Source organism: Erigeron canadensis, chromosome 7 (genome assembly GCF_010389155.1).
Source record: "Erigeron canadensis isolate Cc75 chromosome 7, C_canadensis_v1, whole genome shotgun sequence".
Classification (NCBI taxonomy): Eukaryota; Viridiplantae; Streptophyta; class Magnoliopsida; order Asterales; family Asteraceae; genus Erigeron; species Erigeron canadensis.
Genome location: NC_057767.1, coordinates 7,921,814 through 7,942,756, shown reverse-complemented (window position 1 = coordinate 7,942,756; position 20,943 = coordinate 7,921,814). Strand labels below are relative to the sequence as shown.

Genomic DNA, 20,943 nt, shown 5'->3' with positions numbered 1-20,943 from the left:
CATCACCAAATGTGGTTTTATACGGTTTTTGATTTTAATATAATGATTAGGAGTTGAAGAGGAAACAGCCTTACATCTAATAAGAAATTTCTTTTTTTTTTCCAACACCAAAAAAGAGATATAATGAATAATAACACTTGCAAGATGCTAAAACAGAATATATCTAATTAATAAAAAAGACCTCTGGCCTTACATGAAGTAAGGATCGAAACCTAAATCTCTGTTTCCAAAAAAAAAAAAATTGACTAATTGATCTAATCACACCACTTTTTCTTTTTTTTTTTATAAATATTTCGGGTGATCGATAACACAGTGAAACCTCTATATACTAATAATGTTGGGGATGAGATATTTTATTAATTTAACGAGTTATTAATTTATCGAGTGTTGATCTTAACAATAGTTTTCTTAAGTTGAAAGTAGATAAATTAATAATTTTATTGAGATAAATTAATAATTTTATTGAGTTATTAATTTATCGAATATTAATTTATATAGGTTTGAGTGTATATGAGGACCCTTCTACATATGTAGGACTACAATATGCCCCGCCACTTTTAGAAGTTAGCTAATTAGCCCATACAACCATATATAATTTTATCACGAGAACCACTCAAACTGAATCTTATAACCGTAATGAACCTAATAATAGCCATATATATATATATATATATATATATATATTTATATATATATGATGGTCTTGTTGTAGAGCAACGGATGGTTATAACTTGTAACTAAGCCAACTTGTGAGTTAAGAAAAGCCTATCCAAGTTGATAACTACTTTAGTGTTGGACACATTTTGAGTCAAGGTCTTCCACTCTTCCCTTCACGCCAGGTCAAAATAACTCGGTTGGCATTTGTAAAATCCACGATTTTCGTTGGTGACTGTAACACTTTAAAGATAAAATTTATAGGCTAAAAAAATTATATTAAAATTTCTAAGCCAAGATTTTTCCCTATTCATGTTATCCAACTAAGATAAATTTTTTATTTTGACTTAAATGTAGCCGAAGTATACCGTAATCATTTTTAATCTTTCATTGGCCATCTACAAATTTGTACTTATAACAGGATTCGAACATGATATCTCTTGTAAAGAGGTTCGATGTTAACCATCAAGTCAAGGTTCGATGCTGAGAGGTGTAGCAGGGTTCATATATTTGGGGCCTCAAATTAGTTGTCATAGCTACGAGTATGTTTACAAAATATCCTTTTCGATTGTTGAGTTAGATTGTTAAGAACGGGTATTTTGATTGAAATGAAACCATATAAACAAATGTATTTTAGATATGGAAAATTAGAGACTCGTCACAATTCACAACCCGCAGTGAATTGCGGTGAGAAATGGACACCATGTTAATATAGTATGAAAAATCAAAATACCATTCGTTCATATGATAACGATGTGTTTGAATTTTTTGACTACTACCCAATTGATTCCTCAACCCATACTAATTTCTCATTGATGGGTTGTTATGATTTATGAGCCTCTTTATTAATTTTCTCCCTATCATCAAGTTTCTATCAGGTTGTTATGTTGTAAACATAGATTATTAATACACCAAAATATGCAAATTTTTTAAAGTGATCTCATTCTTATTCCTAAGATAATCTGAATGCCTAATGTTGAACCTAAGACTTCTAAATCTAACCTAATTACCCCATCCATACCATCTTCACAAATGTACAAAAATGAGTCTCGATGTCAGGTGATTATCTCGAGGTACCAAAATATAGTATTAGTTTGATTTAATTAAACTCATCATATTCTTGCTACCTAGTCCTTTTAAAAATAAAAATAAAAAATCCAATACTAGTATGTCCTAATACTAGTATATGTCTAAGATTGGTCATTTGGTTGTTTGTGTAAAGAATTGAACCAAGGGAAACTAAATATGTGTGTTGGACCAAGTGGAAAGATAACATAATAAAATGGACTTCATTTTCCTGTAAAATTCGTAAATATACAATATTAAAGTATTAATATTTATTATTGGTTGGTTATGGATACACAGTCCTAAAATTGAACAAGTTTAATAAAATGGTAATTTAAGCATAAAAAACTAATTCGAGTTGGTATGTAAGATTTGTATTAGATAATCCGGAAGAAAAAATTGGCTCAAGAACTTTACACTTGAAAAAGCCAAGTGAACTACATGTCTACAATTTAGAGTAAAAATAACAAATAACAACAATAACCGATTTCACTTACTATGGTATTGCGAGACAAAATGTTGAAAGTCACAACCATCACCATTCATCTTAGCGGGAATTTCGCTTCTAATGTGTGATTAAAACACTTTACATCGGTCAAAATTTGAAAACTGAATAGTCTTCCACATTTTTTGCGTAAACAATCAAACAATGGTTTGTTCCAAATTTCCAACAATGCAATGATAAAGATACACAAATGATTTAATGGTCCATAGGGCCCATATGTGTAATATTGTTTTTCAACCTATAGAGATTCTTAAGCCCAAATAACATCTGGCCCTAAAACTATACTTCATTTCAATAAACCTTCATATATCAAGACTTTGTGCATAGCATTGCTCTTTTTATATAATCAACTCCTAAATTTTAAAACTATGACTTTATGTACAACCGGCTTTACAGGAACATTTTAAAAGCACACTATTTAACCAAAAATTTCCTTTGGAGGCCTTGATTATAAACATGACCCCTCAAGTTGATTACAATTTGAAGGAATCTCCATCCATTTATTTTTTGCCCCATAAACAGAATGAATCAATATTTGTATTATGATGTGAATTATTCTTAATATTATTGATACAATGAAGGATTTTATATAGGCAAATACAATTGTTAAACAAAGAAACAAATAACTTAATAAACAAAATTTCTAATTAACTTTATGAACAATAAATATAATTTACTTGTATACATAGTTTCCTTAATACGCCCCCGCCAGATGGCTAACCCGTCAGGGAAGCCCATCTTGGACTTGAACTCGAAAACTTGGACTTGAAATTGTAGACAACTTTATTAATACGCCCTCGCAAGATGATTGATCATATCTTGGACATGAACTTGAAACATTTGATCTTTGGCTACCGATTTTGTTTTTGAAGTAGCGAATAACCCAATTGAGGTACCAAAAATTTGATGAAAAACATAGGTTACTCGTTGGAGCAAAAAGGAAAAAAAGATAAAAATAGGTTGCTCGTCGAAGAGAAAAAAGGGGAAAATAAAATTTGTACCAATTGAAACCAGCCACTACGGTTTAGACTTATGAATGAAATTGCTCGTTGGTGTTTTTGATTAATGAAACCGGCCACTACGGTATGGGCTTTTGAATGAATTGCTCGTTAGAGCTTTTGATGAATGAAACCGGCCACTACAGTATGAGCTGAGTTGAAATTGCTCGTTGGAGCTTTTGATTAATGAAATCAGCCACTACGGTATGGGCTAAGATAAAATTACTCATTAGAGCTTTTGAATAATGAAACCGGCCACTACGGTGTGGGCTGAGATAAAATTGCTCATTGGAGCTTTTGAATAATGAAACCGGCCACTATAGTATGGGCAGAGAGAGGTTGTTGCGCATTGTTTGAAGGCAACAAGATGATGAAAAAGAGTTGTGGGATTTTTGATCACCACGAGTTGAATCCGGCCATTATGGCACGGACATTGAATTGAAGATGTGAAACTCTTATTTTTCTTTTCGAAAAGTTAAAAAATTGATGTTGATGTAGGCTTATCTAGTTCTAGGTTGAAATAGAAAGAAAATGAACTTGAAAGAAATATTTGTTTTTCCACAACAAAAAAAAAAAATTAGTCGAACTCGGAATTGACGAACGAACGTGAGTTGCTAAATTGTTGTCTAAGTTAAAAAAACTAATAAACTTTGTTTGAACACTAAGTTCGACAAATACATGCGGATTTTTGAAGAAGAAGACAATTGAGGATTACAATTTGATGTGTGAACGGATGGTTATGAGATGGTGATGAGGTGAGAAAACAATAAACCGCTAATGATCAACAACTATGACACGAAACTTTTTTTTTAAAAATATTTTTTTAGAGCAATTTGCTCTTTGGAGCGGATTTGACTCTTAATACCATATTGTGATGTGAATTGTTACAATGAAGGGCTTTATATAGTCAAATATAATTGTTAAGCAAGAAAACAAATACAGTAACTTAATAAACAAGAATCCTAATTAACTTTATGAACAAGAAATGTAATTTACTTGTATACATAGTTTCCTTAATAATTTGTTCACTGATTCTTTCCTCACTATACCAACATGAAACTTTGTTTCCAGATGTTGAATATCACATTAATCGATTATTTACCTGTGGTGTGCATACAAATGACTAATCTTTATGTGTGTTGGTTATTAAATAGATTTTTCTTAATCAAACACACGATCACTAAATCGATCTTTTTGGAGACTGGTCGGATTATGATCTATTGCGATCATGCACTGCAAATATCTATAAAATAATTTTCTGGTAGCTAATGAGATAACTTATTTTCTTTCATCTTTGGACACAAGTGAGTGTTTAGCACTTTATATTTTGTTTTGGAACATAAGCGAGAGTTTACCAAGCATCGATCTGTTTGTTAATATTTGAATTACATAAAGTCCTAATCACAGCTGTCTTGTGCTCAATTGTGTATCTGTATCTGATTTATTTTTAAGATAGTGAAATTTTCATAGAAATTTCAAGATTAACAATTTCTACAAATGCGTACAAACACATAAATAGACCAATTTAACGGGTACATATAATTATAAGTATTATATTATACATGGTCTAATTCTAAGCCGGCTTCCATGTAGGCAGAGCTTCGGATTCTCAGCTAATTTATCAGTAAGATAGTGATGATGAAAACAATGTGCAAATCATACAGCAATGCATGATTAAGACACTATCTCAATTGATATTACATTAGTGTGTTAATTTATCTTATTATCACCTTCACCTTCCATGTAAGCTCACTCTTTTCATCTTATAATTTATCTCATTAACATAAAAATATACGTCGAAAATAGACTTGGTCAGAATAGTGAATACCTTATATATATAGGTATTCTTTTGCTAACCAGTCCTCACCTGGAAATTAATACATTTACTTAGCCATGGGAGGGTTTTATAACTGTTTGGTGATGTTGATACAGCTACTATTGATACCAGGGCTCGCCGTGGCATCCACGTACCTAAAAGATTCACAAACATATATTGTCCACATGGACCATTCACTAAAACCGAGTCACTTTTCAAACCATGAGTCGTGGCACCAGCACATGGTAAGGTCCGTATCATCGGCTTGTCCAGATGATGAAGTGACATTTTTGTACTCTTATACTCATGTTATGAATGGGTTCAGTGCAATGCTCACACCATGTCAATTAGCTGAGCTTGAGAAGTCACCAGCTCATCTAAGCACATACGAAGAGTCGTTTGGAAAGATGTTTACGACGCATACACCAAAGTTTCTTGGACTTAACCATGGTTCAGGCATATGGCCAAGTGCATCTTATGGGAAAGATGTCATTATAGGAGTGATTGATACTGGAATTTGGCCAGAAAGTGAGAGTTTTAATGATAAAGGAATGCCGAATGTACCATTAAGATGGAAGGGGAAGTGTGAAAACGGGACGGCATTTAGTCCATCTCTATGCAACAACAAATTGATTGGGGCTAGATCCTTCAGCAAAGGACTCCGGGCAGCAGGTCATAATGTCTCCACAAAGTATGATTTCGACTCGCCTAGAGATTTTTTGGGACACGGCACACACACATCATCAACAGCAGCAGGTAATTATGTATTTGGTGCGAGTCATTTTGGTTATGCAAAAGGTGTAGCGAGAGGTATAGCACCTCGAGCATATTTAGCCATGTACAAAGTTTTATGGGCATCAGATACAGATGAATCTGCAGCTACTGACATACTAGCTGGTATGGATCAAGCGGTTTCTGATGGGGTCGATATAATGTCTATTTCTCTAGGTTTAGACCACACACCTTTTTATAAGGATGTAATAGCCATTGCATCACTTTCTGCTATAGAAAATGGGATTGTTGTTGTTTGTGCTGCTGGAAATGATGGACCGGGTGCAGCCACAATATACAACGGTGCACCTTGGATCATGACAGTAGGTGCAGGCACGATCGACAGGAGTTACATTGCCACACTAGAACTGGGAAATGGGCTGACATTGGAAGGAACCTCATACTTCCCTGCTAGTGTTTCTATTACTGATAAACTTTTGTACTATGGAAGTAATGATTCCAGAAGAGCCGGGTGTTCGGCTTTGGATCAAAAAGATGTGAAAGGAAAAGTAGTATTATGTGACAATACTAACTTGGATCTTAATGGGCAAATGTATGCAGCTAGCATGGCAGGTGCATATGGTGCGATCTTCTTGTCAGAGTCCTTGTTTTTGGACCCAGAGGACTATTCCATTCCTGGCATATTGTTGCATACTAATTATGCAACAGTACTAAAGGAATACGTGATGACGGGTAACAACTCCTTCGTAAAAAAGATGAAATTTGTGTCAACAAAAACAGGCACTGGGCCTGCACCACAAGTGGCTTATTTCTCATCAAGAGGACCTGATCCAATTAGTCCAAGCGTACTAAAGCCCGATATTCTTGCTCCGGGCGTGGATGTGTTGGGTGCGGTTAGACCAGACGAGCCATTCATGGAAGTAGGAAACTATTACTTATTAACAGACTACGCTCTCTATTCTGGCACATCCATGGCCGCACCACATATAGCAGGAGTTGCAGCACTGGTAAAGGCTGTCCATCGTGAATGGAGTCCAGCAGCCATTCGGTCAGCTATTATGACAACATCAATTCAAACAGACAACACACGTAGATCCATTCAAGACCAACAAAATGGACTAACAGCTACACCTCTAGATTTTGGGGCAGGCCATGTGAATCCTAACCGAGCAATGGACCCAGGGCTTGTCTATGATATGGGCTCACAAGACTACATTGATTTCTTATGTGGTCTTGGATATACCGCGAAGCAAATGATGACAGTCATACGAAGAAGCCAATGGACTTGTAGCAAAAACCAGACTGATCTTAACTACCCTTCCTTTATGGTAAATATCGCAAACCAAACCATATTTCCATATGAAAAGCATTTCAAGAGGACGATAACAAATGTTGGAGATTCTACCTCCACCTATAGGGCTGTCTTAGAGGTTCCTGGTGCTATGATCATAAAAGTTGAGCCTGACACTATTCGATTCGCTAGCAAATATCAAAAACAAGACTTTGTACTAAGTGTAAAAGTGGATAATCATACTTCAAAAGTGACTTATGGATATCTCAAATGGATAGACGATAATAACCACACGGTATCCAGCCCAATTGTAGTCATCTGATTCAGACTGAGTCATCGGGAAATTCTTACATAGTTACTGTATTTATCCATCCCAATTGTAGTCATTAGTGTTTTTAATAATTCATCGATTTTATGTAAGGATTTAAAATCTAATTATTATTCGGGTTAAGGTTATAAAAATCCCCCGAGTCGGCCGAGTACTCGGAATAGACTCCCGACCCCCCTCCCTCCGAGTCACGATTATGTTTAAAAATCGATGTTTTAATTTCCGAGCTTTGAACTCAACCCAGAAGCTCGGAAGGCTATTCATTAGATCATGTTCAAGATTGACTTGAGCAACATTGCTTAATCATACACTAATTGATACTTCCTTGAGTCAGTTACCGTGGATAATGTTGCACATGATCCTGCACTAGATGACGATTGATTATATATACTAAAAAGTATTATAGATGATGAATTCAAAATAGAAGGTACTGAGTTAAGGATTAAGAATTCTGTGGCATATCCATACATGATCTTCGAAATACAGTTTCGGCACTCTAGTTATTTATGAGCAAATTTTCAGACACTATCTCACTGAAACAATCACCATCTCACTATCTAACTGAAACAATCCCCACAAACAAATGTTATTGAATTAAAACTAACAGCTGCGAAAAAGGGGAACGGGTCAAATGTGTCAAAAGGGTCACCTGGCTTAATCATACACCAATTGATACTTTCCTTAGTCCATTAGGTAGTAGAGTTACTGTGGATAATGTTGCACATGATCCTGCAGTAGATGACGATCGATTATATGTACTAAAAAGTATTATAGATGATGAATTTAATAAAAAGGTACTGAGTTAAGGATTAAGAATTATGTGGCGTATCCATACATCATCCAGGAAGTTGGTTATATCCCTTGTTAAATTATCTATTCTATGTTTACAATATACGTAGATAAACATCTATAGTCATATTTTAGGTGAAAGTTATTTTTAAGACCACACGTTATTTTAGGACCAATTAGGACATGTGTTTTTTGTAACTTACACACCATCATGATCATCTCCGACCATCACCATGATTTTCCGGTGACGGGTACTACCGGAAAATCATTTTTAAGTTAATTTACACACATGTGTATGTGTGTAAGTTAACTTACACATGATTTTCCGGCAACGGCGGTGGTCGCCGGAGTCGGAGGACCATGTTTTTGGTCGGAGATGACCATGGTGGTGGTCGGTGATGATGATTATGATGTGGTCTAGGGATGAGCAAAAAAACCGTTGACTCGCGCCCGACCCGGAACCAGCCCGAAGCCCTAACGAGCCGGGTCACGGGTCAAGCTTTTGGTGTTTTCGCGGGTCACGGGTTGGACGGGTCGGGTGAAGGCAAAAACCGAAAAAGTGTGAAGGAAAAGTCGTGACCCGCCCGAACCTGACCCGAACCGACCCGTGTCTTCACGGGCCGGGTCACGGTTCACGTTTTCATGCTCTCGCGGGTCACGGGTCGGGCCGGGTTTCGACCCGTGCTCATCCCTAATGTGGTCCTAATAGGTCCTAAAATAAGGGGTTGTCCTAAAATAACCCATCCCTTCATATTTTATATGTTGGTTTAATTTTATGACAACTTATCTCTTATTTTTGTTATAGATAAAAAATAAATAAAAATAAATAAATGATTATAAATATATAAATATAAAAAGGGAAAAAAATATATAAATAGTCAATCCCTTTATTATACGACGATTATATATATAGGGTGGGTTATTTTGAGAACTTCTAAAAAAAAAGGAACTCAAGAACCATTCTGGACTACACATTCTTTTCCTTTTTCTCTCTCTTTAATTAAATAATAAAATTCACCCAAATCATTCAAAATGTTCTAACTCACAAACCGTAAATCGTTAGACAAAACAAAAAGCATGGGTAGTCTTAAAAATTCGTCCTCTTTTATTAGAGATCCAATTCGATATACTTTTGACGACTTTTTAATTTTCGTTTTCCTTTTGGTAGTTACACATAACTTACACATGTGTAGGTTGAACTTATACATGTGTAAGTTGAACAAAAATTATGATTCAGAACGGGCTTCGCCCTTAAGGATATTCATAAACCAAAGCTAGTGGGGTGATAGGTCATAGAGGGTGATAGGTCATAGGGTGATAGGTCATAGAGGGTGATAGGTCATAAGGGGTAACCAGTGAGGGGTGATCTACCTAACGGGCTCCGCCCTTAGCCGCTATTCTTCCGCCATGGACTGACGGGCTCCGTCCTTGGCTACCATGGCTCTGCCATGGATTGACGGGCTCCGCCCTTGACCTTCATTGTTGTGTACATATGTTCATTTACTAATTTACATGTGAAAACAATGATCTTACACATGTGTAGGATGAACCTACACATGTGTAGGATGAACGCGATGGGGAAAAAAACAAAAATTAAAAAGTCGTCAAAATTATATCGAATTGGATCTCTAATAAAAGAGAACGAAATTTTTAAGACTACCCATGCTTTTTGTTTCGTCTAACGATTTACGGTTTGTGATATAAAGCATTTTAAATGATTTGGGTGAATTTTCTTATTTAATAGAAGAGAGAGAAAATATAAGAAAATGAGTGGTCCAGAATTGTTCTCGCGTTCTTTTTTATTTGTGAGTTCTCAAATAACCCTTCCTCTGTATGTATAATTCTGAACATAGAATTTTTAATTGTTAAGGTTATCAGTTTGTTTAATATATCTGCAATTCTGCATTATTATGGAAACTAATGATTTTTTTTTTTTTTTTTAACATTATGGAAACTAATGATTGATACAAAAAGTAACAAATAGTACGTAACCTAAGGTACTAAGATAGATACCATATATTATAAATTTGTAAACAACAATAATAATTTGATAGATATTATTAGGTAACTACAAATATTAGGAATGTTTATAAAATTATAATTATTATTATATAAATAATTTAAGGGGGCATGAGTTTGTTCAAAGAGTCGATTCAAATTATAAAGTTTCCATCATGTTTTAGTTGGATCACCTGGCCGAAGGGATAATAATCACTTTAGCCATGGGAAAGTCTTTAAGCTCTTTGGTGGTGTTGTTCTTTCAGCAACCGATGCTACTAGCTGCAGGGCTAAATAAGGCCGCCAACTTTTCAAACCAATATCAATCATGGCACCAGCACAAGCTTAGACCTGGTTTGGAAATTAAGTTCCCAATGGATTCGCCGAGCTCCAAAGGATGTTGGTTATGACCCATACACCAAAGTTTCTTGGACTTAATCATGATTCGGGCATATGGCCTGCTGCGTCTTATGGTAAAGTGATTATAGGAGTGATTGATTCTGGAATTTGGCCTGAAAGTGAGAGTCTTAATGATGAAGGGATGTCGAAGGTACCTCTGAGATGGAAGGGCAAGTGTGAAGGAGGGGCGGATTTTAGCCCGTCTCTATGCAACAACAAATTGATTGGAGCTAGATCCTTTAGCAAAGTTCTCCATGAAGCAGGTTTTGACTCGCCTAGAGATTTCAAGGGGCATGGCACACACATATCATCAACAGCAGCAGGTAATTTCGTGTTTGGTGCGAGTCATTTTGGTTATGCAAAAGGAGTCGCGACAGGTGTAGCACCACGGGCACATTTAGCCATGTACAAAGCGGCATCAGTTGGCGATATTCTAGACGGGATGGATCAAGCGGTTTCTGATGGAGTTGATGATGTCGATTTCTTTAGGGCCAAAACACCACATGCCTTTTTTCCAGGATTTAATAGCCATGTAGAAAAAGGGATTGTTGTCGTTTGTGCTGCTGGAAATGATGGACCATTTGCAGCCACAGTACACAATGGTGCTCCTTGGATCATGACCGTAGGTTCAGGCACCATGGACAGGATTTACAACCTAGCCACACTAGAACTAGGAAATGGGCTGACCTTCGAAGGAACAACATACAACTTCCCTGCTAGTGTCTCGATCACAAATACGCATTTGTATTATGGAAGTAACGACTCCAAAAGAGCCGTGTGTTTGGCATTTGATCCAAAAGATGTCAAAGGAAAAGTAGTATTATGTGATAATATTGGCTTTGATGTTAAACAGAAAATGTATGCAGCTAGCATGGCGGGGGCATTTGGTGCGATCTTCTTGACAGAATCACTGTTTTGGGACCCGGAGGACTATACCATTCCAGGTATATTATTGCCTACCAGAGCCGGTCGTGGCATTTTGGATGCTTAGGGCAAGATGATGAAAAATATGCCTATATCAAAAATATTAAATAACACAACAAAATGTTAAATGTTTATCTAGTCAAGTTAGGCAAACATGTATTAAATGATATATCTTAAAATCTTAAAAAATGCAAATTATATTATATAAAACTATATACATAAACAACAAAAATACAAATATAATATTAAAAGTTAGATATATGTCACCTAAGGAAAATGCGAAGTATGAAAAAAAACGGTTTGAAAGCTTCTTGACGAAGTGGCCAAAAGCAGATTTTAAAATATCGATTGTGCCATTGGATTTGTTATCAGTAATAACTAGCTTACTCAACTCATTTACTGTGTGGGTTTTTAAATGTTTCTACAAAAATTAATTAACTAGAAAATTTATAAAATCTCACAAAATCATCAAATAGTAAAATACATCATGTTATTTGGTATTTTGTTTTACCATTTTTATTAAATTAGATAATATATTTACTCCTAGGAAGCTTGAGGGTTACTTTGTAATATAAATAATTTAAGGGGTATTGAAAAAAACCGAATATGAAAATCAAAAAGGAGATCTCGTCAATTAATGTCGTCTTCTTCACAGACATTGGGACTTCACCTGAAAAGTGAAAACTCCATTAAAACAAAACATAAGCTTTCGTTTTTTTAGCTTGAATAGTAATTCATTTTTTACATAAAACATAATATATTGACTGTAGCACGAGATTCATTGTTGTAAATTACCCAAAAGTTGCCTGGTATGGCATCACATGAACCGAAATTTCTGCCCCTAGTTTTTTTGATGCTCAGGGCTGTCGCCCTTCTCACCCAGCACCAAGGCCGGCCCTGTTGCCTACTAGTTATACATCAGTATTAAAGGAATGTGCGATGACAGGTAACAGCTCCTTTGTAAAAGAGATGAAATTTGTGCTAATGAAATCAGACACCACGCCTGCACATCAAGTGTATTTTTATTCATCAAGAGGACCTGATCCAATTAGTCCAAGTGTACTAAAGCCCGATATTCTTGCTCCAGGGGTGGATGTGGTGGGTGCAGTTTCACCAGCCAAGCCTTTCAATAAAGCCAGAAACTATAACTACGCTCTCTATACTGGCACATCCATGGCAGCACCACATATAGCGGGAATTGCAGCACTTGTAAAGGCCGTACATCGTGAATGGAGTCCAGCAGCCATTCGGTCAGCTATCATGACAACATCAACCAAAACAGACAACACAGATAGATCCATTAAAGTCCAACGTAATGGACTCACAGTTACGCCTCTAGATTTCGGGGCAGGCCATCTGAATCCTAATTGAGCAATCGACCCTGGGCTTATCTATGATATGGGCTCACAAGACTACATTGATTTCTTATGTGGTCTTGGATATACCACAGAGCAAATGATGGCCGTCATAAGAAGAAGCGACTGGAGTTGTCGCGAAAACCAGACTGATCTTAACTACCCTTCCTTTATGATCAATATCCCGAATCAAACCATATTTCCATATGAAAAGCATTTCAACAGGACGATAACAAATGTCGGAGATTCTACCTCCACATATAGGGCCGTCTTAGAGGTTCCTGATGGTATGATCGTAAGTGTTGAGCCTGACATTATTCGATTCATGAGCAAAGATCAAAAGCAAGACTTTGTCCTATGTGTACAAGTCGATAATCATACTTCAAAAGTGACCTACGGATATCTCAAATGGATAGATGATAATAACCACGTGGTATCCAGCCCGATTGTAGTCATCTGATTAACTAGACGAGTCATCTGAAAATTCTTTCATGGTTACTGTATTAATTATCCGTCCTGATTGTAGTCATTAGTCTTTTTAAGTTTTACCTTTCTGTTTGATGCTAATGGTTTATATGGTTAACTTAAACAAAACGTTATTTTCTTTTCTAGTAGATCTTGATATAATTTGTTCCCTTTAACTCCTATGTTGCGCTAATTATGGAGTTACAAACCTACATATCTTATGTTCTGGTGGTGAATATTAACGACAATAGGTTTTAAGAAGAGTAAAGTTGTTGAAGGTCAACCAGTTATACACTGCCCATTTAAGTTCAGGATATCCCACAATTCTCATTTCAGATCAAAACCTTAAGCCCGTCCATATATGATACAAGAAATACAGTTTCGGTACTCTAGTAATTCATAAGCGAATTTTGAGACACTATAATGATATGCCCATCTAGAAATATCTATGCATTATATATACCGTTTGGCAGCTTTTGGCGCAATTCTTTATAAGCTTTTCTCGACTACATTTTACATATTCTACCCATTTAACCCTCCAGGGTAAAAACATACCCATATCAACCTATTCATATTTGGATAGGTGCAAATTGCTACCTACTGTCAAAAATGAGAAACTAAAGTAGCAGTTAGCCGGGACCCTAGTTTTCATGTCCTAAAGAGCAAGGGATGAACCAATTAGCTTTTTGAAGAATATTACAGACTAAAGATTTCAGAAAAAAAGATAAGAGTTGAAGAAGTGAAGGTATAAGAGAAAAGACTGGTCACCTTTTATGATCACTTCACCTAAAGAGCAAGGGATGAACCAATTATCTTCTGTTGGAGTTCCCATGATTTGACAAGGAAACCATATGAACTAGTGTATGATAAAGATCAACAACCATTAACCTCATTTGCTGGAACCTATTAATAATCGAAAGGATGGATACAATTATTCTAATTAATTTCTGATGATTTAGATCTTGCATGAAATTTAAAAATAGCAGATTTCTCTTCGGTTTACTATATATTACACATGGCCATCAAATATTTAAGTACGAGTCAATTTGATACATTCATCTATAATTGGTCAAACGGATAATAAACAAAGTCCGTTTCAAATGTAACAGATTGACAAGCAAACCTCCTATCAGCTTTACCCGGCCTATTTCGACCATTACCAAAAAGTTACCTTCTTGACTAGAATTCTAGAAACCATTTCAGAACTAGCATGAAGACCCATTATGATTGAGATATTGACTCTCATAGTGGGTAACCAGCACTGATCGGTTATTATTAAAAATCATCCATCTTTTGCTAAAAAATTAATCACCTTTTTTTAGCCAACTTTCCACTATCCCACTTTCTTGTCATTGATAACTGTTGCTTTAATTTTCATTGTCCCTTTAATTGATTGGTTTGAAATTGTAGTTTACTGCTGCTACTCAAATCCGAGTGATGTACATCCGAAACCTAAAATATTCTCGGAAACCTCATTTTCTCCAATCTTCGGAATCTTTTTTCACTCTCATCTCAAAACTTCACTAGTAGGAGAAAACCTTTTAACTTTCCCATATCCAAAAATCCCTTTGGCACTAAACACAAGAAACCTCCACCAAATAATTTCAACAAAACATGACCGTTACCTCATCAAGGAACTAAGGAAGGCTTTTGTTGGTTCCACTTCATCAAAGTCCCTTAATCTACCTCAGAAAGTCTAAACCCCATACAACCATACTTTTTCTGCAAACCATATCAAGTTAGTCGCAATGTAAATGGAAAAACTCAATTTCGTGATCAAGGGTGGTTTAGTGCTTTACCTAAGGTTTCGCAGTTTAACGCTACAAGAAAAAGGCCCTTAGCGTCATGATTAGCGTCTTGGTAGCGACTAACTTAAAGCTTGAGACATGAGTAGCGACATCATATCAGAAGTCTACAGAAAAAAGTCGCAGATTTTTGCGACTTCAGAATACGTGATGCTAAAGATTGCGACTGATATGTAGACTTCACCCAACATGTTGCAGAATACTTTAGAGCTGTAATTTTGTCGCTATTGATGTCGCAGAATTGAATGGAAGTCGCTATTGTTGGAATAAAGGATCAGAATAGAAGATCATCATTTCCTTATCATTTCCTTATTTAGGAGATCTTGACTTATGCAGCAAGACAACTTAGGCATCAAGACAACTAGCAGATCACAATTGATTTTGTTTCTCATATTAGCTCATATATTTCATGTATAAATAGAGGATTAACCCTCAATTGTAATTATCGATGTCTATCGATCGATCAATAAAAGAAAACCTTTTAAAACCTTTTCTTGTTTCGTTAACAGCTATATATGTCTCTATTCCCGTCGCTAGTTTTGGCGACATCACACATGATGTATATGTTTCTGTTTTACTAGTCCGAGTTGCTAGATGTGTTTCTATATCGAGCATCATGATTTGAAAAAACTTTAAAAAAACCTACTCGATACTAAATTAAGTCTTAAATCGTACTAGATATGATGTGCTTATTCTTATGTATAGATCAGTCCTACCGGCTACCGGTCTCTTTTGGTTCATTTTGTTCAAATGTATTTTGAAAAGAGTAAATCCCTATGACATCGTATTTTTTGGTTCTTGTAATGTAATGTTATGTGCTTTAGTTTGTTGTGATCTTGATCATGTGCTATATACTACATTTCAAAATGAGTCAATATTTTGAAAGTTTTTAAAATCTAAAACTTGGGTAAAATTCTAAGCCGGTTTTTTCATAGAAATTTTAAAGATAAACGACGCATAAATGCATACAAACCCATACGAAGAAGACGGCTTCAAGGAGTACAAATAATTATATACATGGTCTAAGCCGGTTTCTATTTAGGCAGAGCTTCGGTTTCTCAGCTAGTTAATCAGTAAGATATTGATGATGAAACCTATGTGAAAATCAGTCAAGGATGCTGATTAAGACAGTATCGTATGATCCTTTATTTTCCATGTAAGTTCATTTTCATCTTATATTATACCTCATTCGCATAGAAATATACGTCGAAAATAGACTTTGTCAGAATAATGTACACCTTATATATATGGTACTCGTTTGCTAAAATGTTATCACTTGGAAATAGATTTAGAGATTTACTTAGCCATGGGTAGGTCTTTTAGCTGCTTGGTATTGCTGACTCAGATTCTAGTTCTGCTACCAACGCTCACTTTCGCCACATACCTTAAAAAGTCACAAACATATATCGTCCACATGGACCATTCGCTAAAACCTACACAGTTCTTAAACCATGAGTCATGGCATCAGCACACAGTAAGATCTCTATCATTGGCTTGTCCTGAAGATAAAGAGACATTTTTGTACTCTTATACTCATGTTATGCACGGATTTAGTGCAACGCTCACGCCATGTCAACTAGCCGAGCTTGAGAAGTCACCGGCTCATCTAAGCACATACAAGGAGTCGTTTGGAAAGATGTTTACGACCCATACACCAAAGTTTCTCGGACTTAACCATGGTTCGGGCATATGGCCGACTGCATCTTATGGAAAAGATGTGATTATAGGAGTGATTGATTCCGGAATTTGGCCTGAAAGTGAGAGTTTTAAAGATAACGGGATGGCGAATGTACCATCAAGATGGAAGGGCAAATGTGAAAACGGGACAGCTTTTGGCCCGTCTTTTTGCAACAAGAAGTTGATTGGAGCCAGATCGTTTAGTAAAGGACTCGAGGCAGCAGGTCTTGATATCTCCACAATAGATGATTTTGACTCACCCAGAGACAGTGATGGACATGGCACACACACATCATCAACCGCTGCTGGTAATTTTGTATACGGTGCAAGTCATTTTGGTTATGCAAAAGGTGTAGCAAGAGGTTCAGCCCCACGAGCTCATCTTGCCATGTACAAAGTTTCATGGTCATACTATACAGATGAATCTGCAGCTACTGATATACTAGCTGGTATGGATCAAGCGGTTTCTGATGGGGTCGATATAATGTCTATTTCTCTAGGTTTAGACCACACACCTTTTTATCAGGATGTAATAGCCATTGCAGCACTTTCTGCAATAGAAAAAGGGATTGTTGTAGTTTGTGCTGCTGGAAATGATGGACCGGATACATCTACAGTATACAACGGTGCTCCTTGGATCATGACCGTAGCTGCAGGCACCATGGATCGGAGTTACATGGCCTCACTAGAACTAGGAAATGGGCTGACTTTTGAAGGAACCTCATACTTCCCGGCTAGTGTATCAATTACTGATAAGCATTTGTACTATGGCGGTAATGATTCCAAAAAGGCCGGGTGTTCAACTTTGGATCCAAATGAGGTTAAAGGAAAAGTAGTGTTATGTGACGATACAAACTTGGATCTTAATGGGCAAATGTATGCAGCTAGCATGGCGGGCGCATTTGGTGCAATCTTCTTGTCAGAATCCTTGTTTTTGGACCCAGAGAACTATTCCATTCCTGGTATATTGTTGCATACTAGTTATGCAAAAGAAGTAAAGGAATATGCAATGATGGGTAACAGCTCCTTTGTTAAAAAGATGAGATTTGTGTTAACCAAAACGGGAACTGGGCCTGCACCACAAGTGGCGGTTTTTTCATCAAGAGGACCTGATCCAGTTAGTCCAAGCATTCTAAAGCCCGATATCCTTGCTCCAGGTGTGGATGTGTTGGGTGCAGTTAGATCGGACAAGCCTTTTATGCAAGTCGGAAACTATGACTTAGTGACAGACTACGCACTTTACTCAGGAACATCGATGGCAACGCCACATGTAGCTGGTATTGCAGCACTCGTGAAGGCTGTCCATCGTGACTGGAGTCCAGCAGCCATTCAGTCAGCTATCATGACAACCGCAACAAAAACAGACAATACAAATAAGCCCATTCAAGACCAAGAAAACGGATTCCTGGCTACACCTCTAGACTTCGGGGCAGGCCATGTCAATCCTAACCGGGCTATGGACCCTGGGCTTGTCTATGATATGGGCTCACAAGACTACATTGATTTCTTATGTGGTTTTGGATATACTGCAAAGCAAATGACGACCATCATAAGAAGAAGACGATGGAGTTGTAGCGTAAACCAAACTGATCTTAACTACCCTTCCTTTATGGTCAATATCGCGAGCCAACCCACATTTCCATACAAGAAAATTTTCATGAGGACTGTAACGAATGTTGGAGATTCTACATCCATATATCGGGCCGTTTTAGAGGGTTCCTGATGGTATGATCGTTAAAGTCGAGCCTAACATTATTCGGTTCACCAGCAAATATCAACAACAAAAATTCGTACTGAGTGTAGAAATCGAAAAACAAGGTCCTAAAGTGAATTATGGATATCTCATATGGATAGATGATCATAACCACTCAGTATCCAGCCCAATTGTAGTCACTGATTGATGCAGATGCAGTGAGACATTAACAAATTCTTTTATGGCCCATGGTATGATCCAGTCCAATTTTAGTCATTAGTGTTATCTTTTTTGTTGGATGCTAGTATTACTTATCTATAATTTTTACTCCTTTATAAAGCAAAAGACCTATTTTTATTTTTAGAAAGTTTTGTCTTTGAATTACCAAAATTGCCCTTGGACATTTTATGTTTTTAATGAATTAATTTACACTTCAACCCTCATCTTCTAAAATATTTTCACTATTACCTTTACATCAACCTACAATCCTACACCATTTGACACCGCCACCACCACCAATAATACCATCACCGACACCACAAGACCGTCGTCCCCGCTAACGCCGCCGCATTGTGCGGGTACCATGCTCGTACCTTATAAAAGAAATGACATTCTATATTAGGTAATTCTGCCTTTGAATTACCAGATTTGCCCTTGGACTTTTTTGTTTTTTTTCTTTATGTAACTATCCAAAATCTCTAACAGACCATCTTGCCCACTACTGCCGCCGCATTGCGCGGATACCATGCTCGTCATGATTAATTTAATCAAATTGTTGGATTTAATTAGAAGATTCTTTTATTTTGGGATGAGTACAAGAAAATGTAATGCGAGTATTAAACTTATGATGTTTTCTTATCATAGGCATGGAACTCTTAAAATATTAATTAACCAACTCTGATAAAAAAAAAATAATAATAATAATAATAAAACAAAATAAAATGTGACATCTATATAAAGAAGCAACATGGTTTGGATCAATGGTAAACACCTTAGCCAGTGGAGACAGAGGTTATGGGTTCAATCCTCATCCCATGTAAAGGTTGGAGGGCTTTTTCTATTATTTAGGTAGAAAATGGAAGCAGTCTCTCTACTTAGATAGAATTAAGGTCTGTCTACATCTTAACTTTCCTCATACACCGTCAAGGTATCGGGGCTTAAAATCCACCAAAAGCGACACTGAGAAGTTTATTTCTTTCTCTTTTTTTGACAGCTATATAAGGATTTACAAGTTATTTAGATGTTATCATATTAGAGATTTACAAGTTATATAAGAGATTGCATACATACAATACAATAGCAATAATTGAAAGTTTGACACGTAATAGCGACTTTTAGAATTGGATGCATACTACATAAAGTGTAACAAGTAAGATACATCTCAAATGTTTTTAAAATAATGTTCTGTTGAAAAAACACAGTTTTCAGATATGTTTGATTATTCCCTTTAATTTTAAGGAAGAAGACAATATTAACCCCTTAAAGACCTAATTAGGTACAGACGACAACGCTGTTAAGAATTTAGAATTGAGTTAATTCAATTAACCTTCCTCACTCATATATAGTTGCGCATGTTTAATTAGAAGTTATTGTGTCTTCACAACTTTATTAGAGTAGTCTATAGTTGCTCATTTTCAGTCGGTCTGATGTAATGTACTAATGTATATATGACGTTTAATATGTTACTCGCACAAGATACTTCTAATGCATGTGTAATTAAACAATGAGTAATATGTGGATTTGTAGTGGAGTTAATTTCTTTATAAAAAAAAAAAACAGAAAACAAAGATAGCCTATAAATAGGATCGGACCCATCTCATTGTATTTAATTTTTTATTAAAAAAATCTTGTGATATATATGTGTTATAAAGAAATGCAAAGTTATGCTAAAAAAAACTTATTTAAAGCAAACCACTTTTGAATGGCATGATTAATATTCAAAACAATCATAAAATACGAATACTACTTTTGTCTCCACTATTTGTTCATATAAAATAATGGTGAATGATTTTTTAAGTTCTATATTTTGCTATTATTATTTCTTAATTCATGTGCATATACTGATATACGTGTTATATCTATTTTAATGTCCTTCAATTCATTTTGTCTTTGTAGAAGAACGACATATAAAACCAAGGTAAACACGCTATTTAAAATACTTTTTATGTGTTTATAGTTTTAACATTTATCAAGCTAAAATTTTGGAGGTAAAGAAATACTTCTTAGCGAGAGCCGGTGGTGAATCTTTTAACATGTTTAAAGAATTTTAATTTGTTCAATTTGAAAATTAAAAGAAAATTTTGATTTTAAATATGTTTAAGTTTCAATAAAAATGAGTTGAAAAAGATTTCGAAAAGTCATCATCAGCAGTGGCTCAAATTTGGTTGCACCTTTTGACGAATAAAAGTGCATTAAGTAGATTGGCCAAGACTATTTAGACCAAAGACAT

At 35.9% G+C, this 20,943-nt stretch overlaps 1 protein-coding gene and 2 pseudogenes across 1 annotated transcript; all 3 read left to right on the top strand.

Annotated features, from left to right (window-relative positions):
* The first annotated feature begins 5,115 nt into the window (after positions 1 to 5,115).
* Positions 5,116 to 7,383, top strand: LOC122608899 (subtilisin-like protease SBT3). Its single transcript, XM_043781971.1, has one exon. The coding sequence runs from the start codon at positions 5,116 to 5,118 to the stop codon at positions 7,381 to 7,383; it is 2,268 nt and encodes a 755-aa protein (XP_043637906.1).
* Positions 7,384 to 10,582: 3,199 nt separating this feature from the next.
* LOC122608898 lies at positions 10,583 to 13,314 on the top strand (annotated as a pseudogene).
* A 3,116-nt stretch (positions 13,315 to 16,430) lies between these two features.
* Positions 16,431 to 18,702, top strand: LOC122608897 (annotated as a pseudogene).
* Positions 18,703 to 20,943: the final 2,241 nt, after the last annotated feature.

Bases quoted from the DNA above. Each gene is read 5' to 3' on its own strand.
- LOC122608899 (XM_043781971.1), top strand. From the start codon at position 5,116: ATGGGAGGGTTTTATAACTGTTTGGTGATGTTGATACAGCTACTATTG.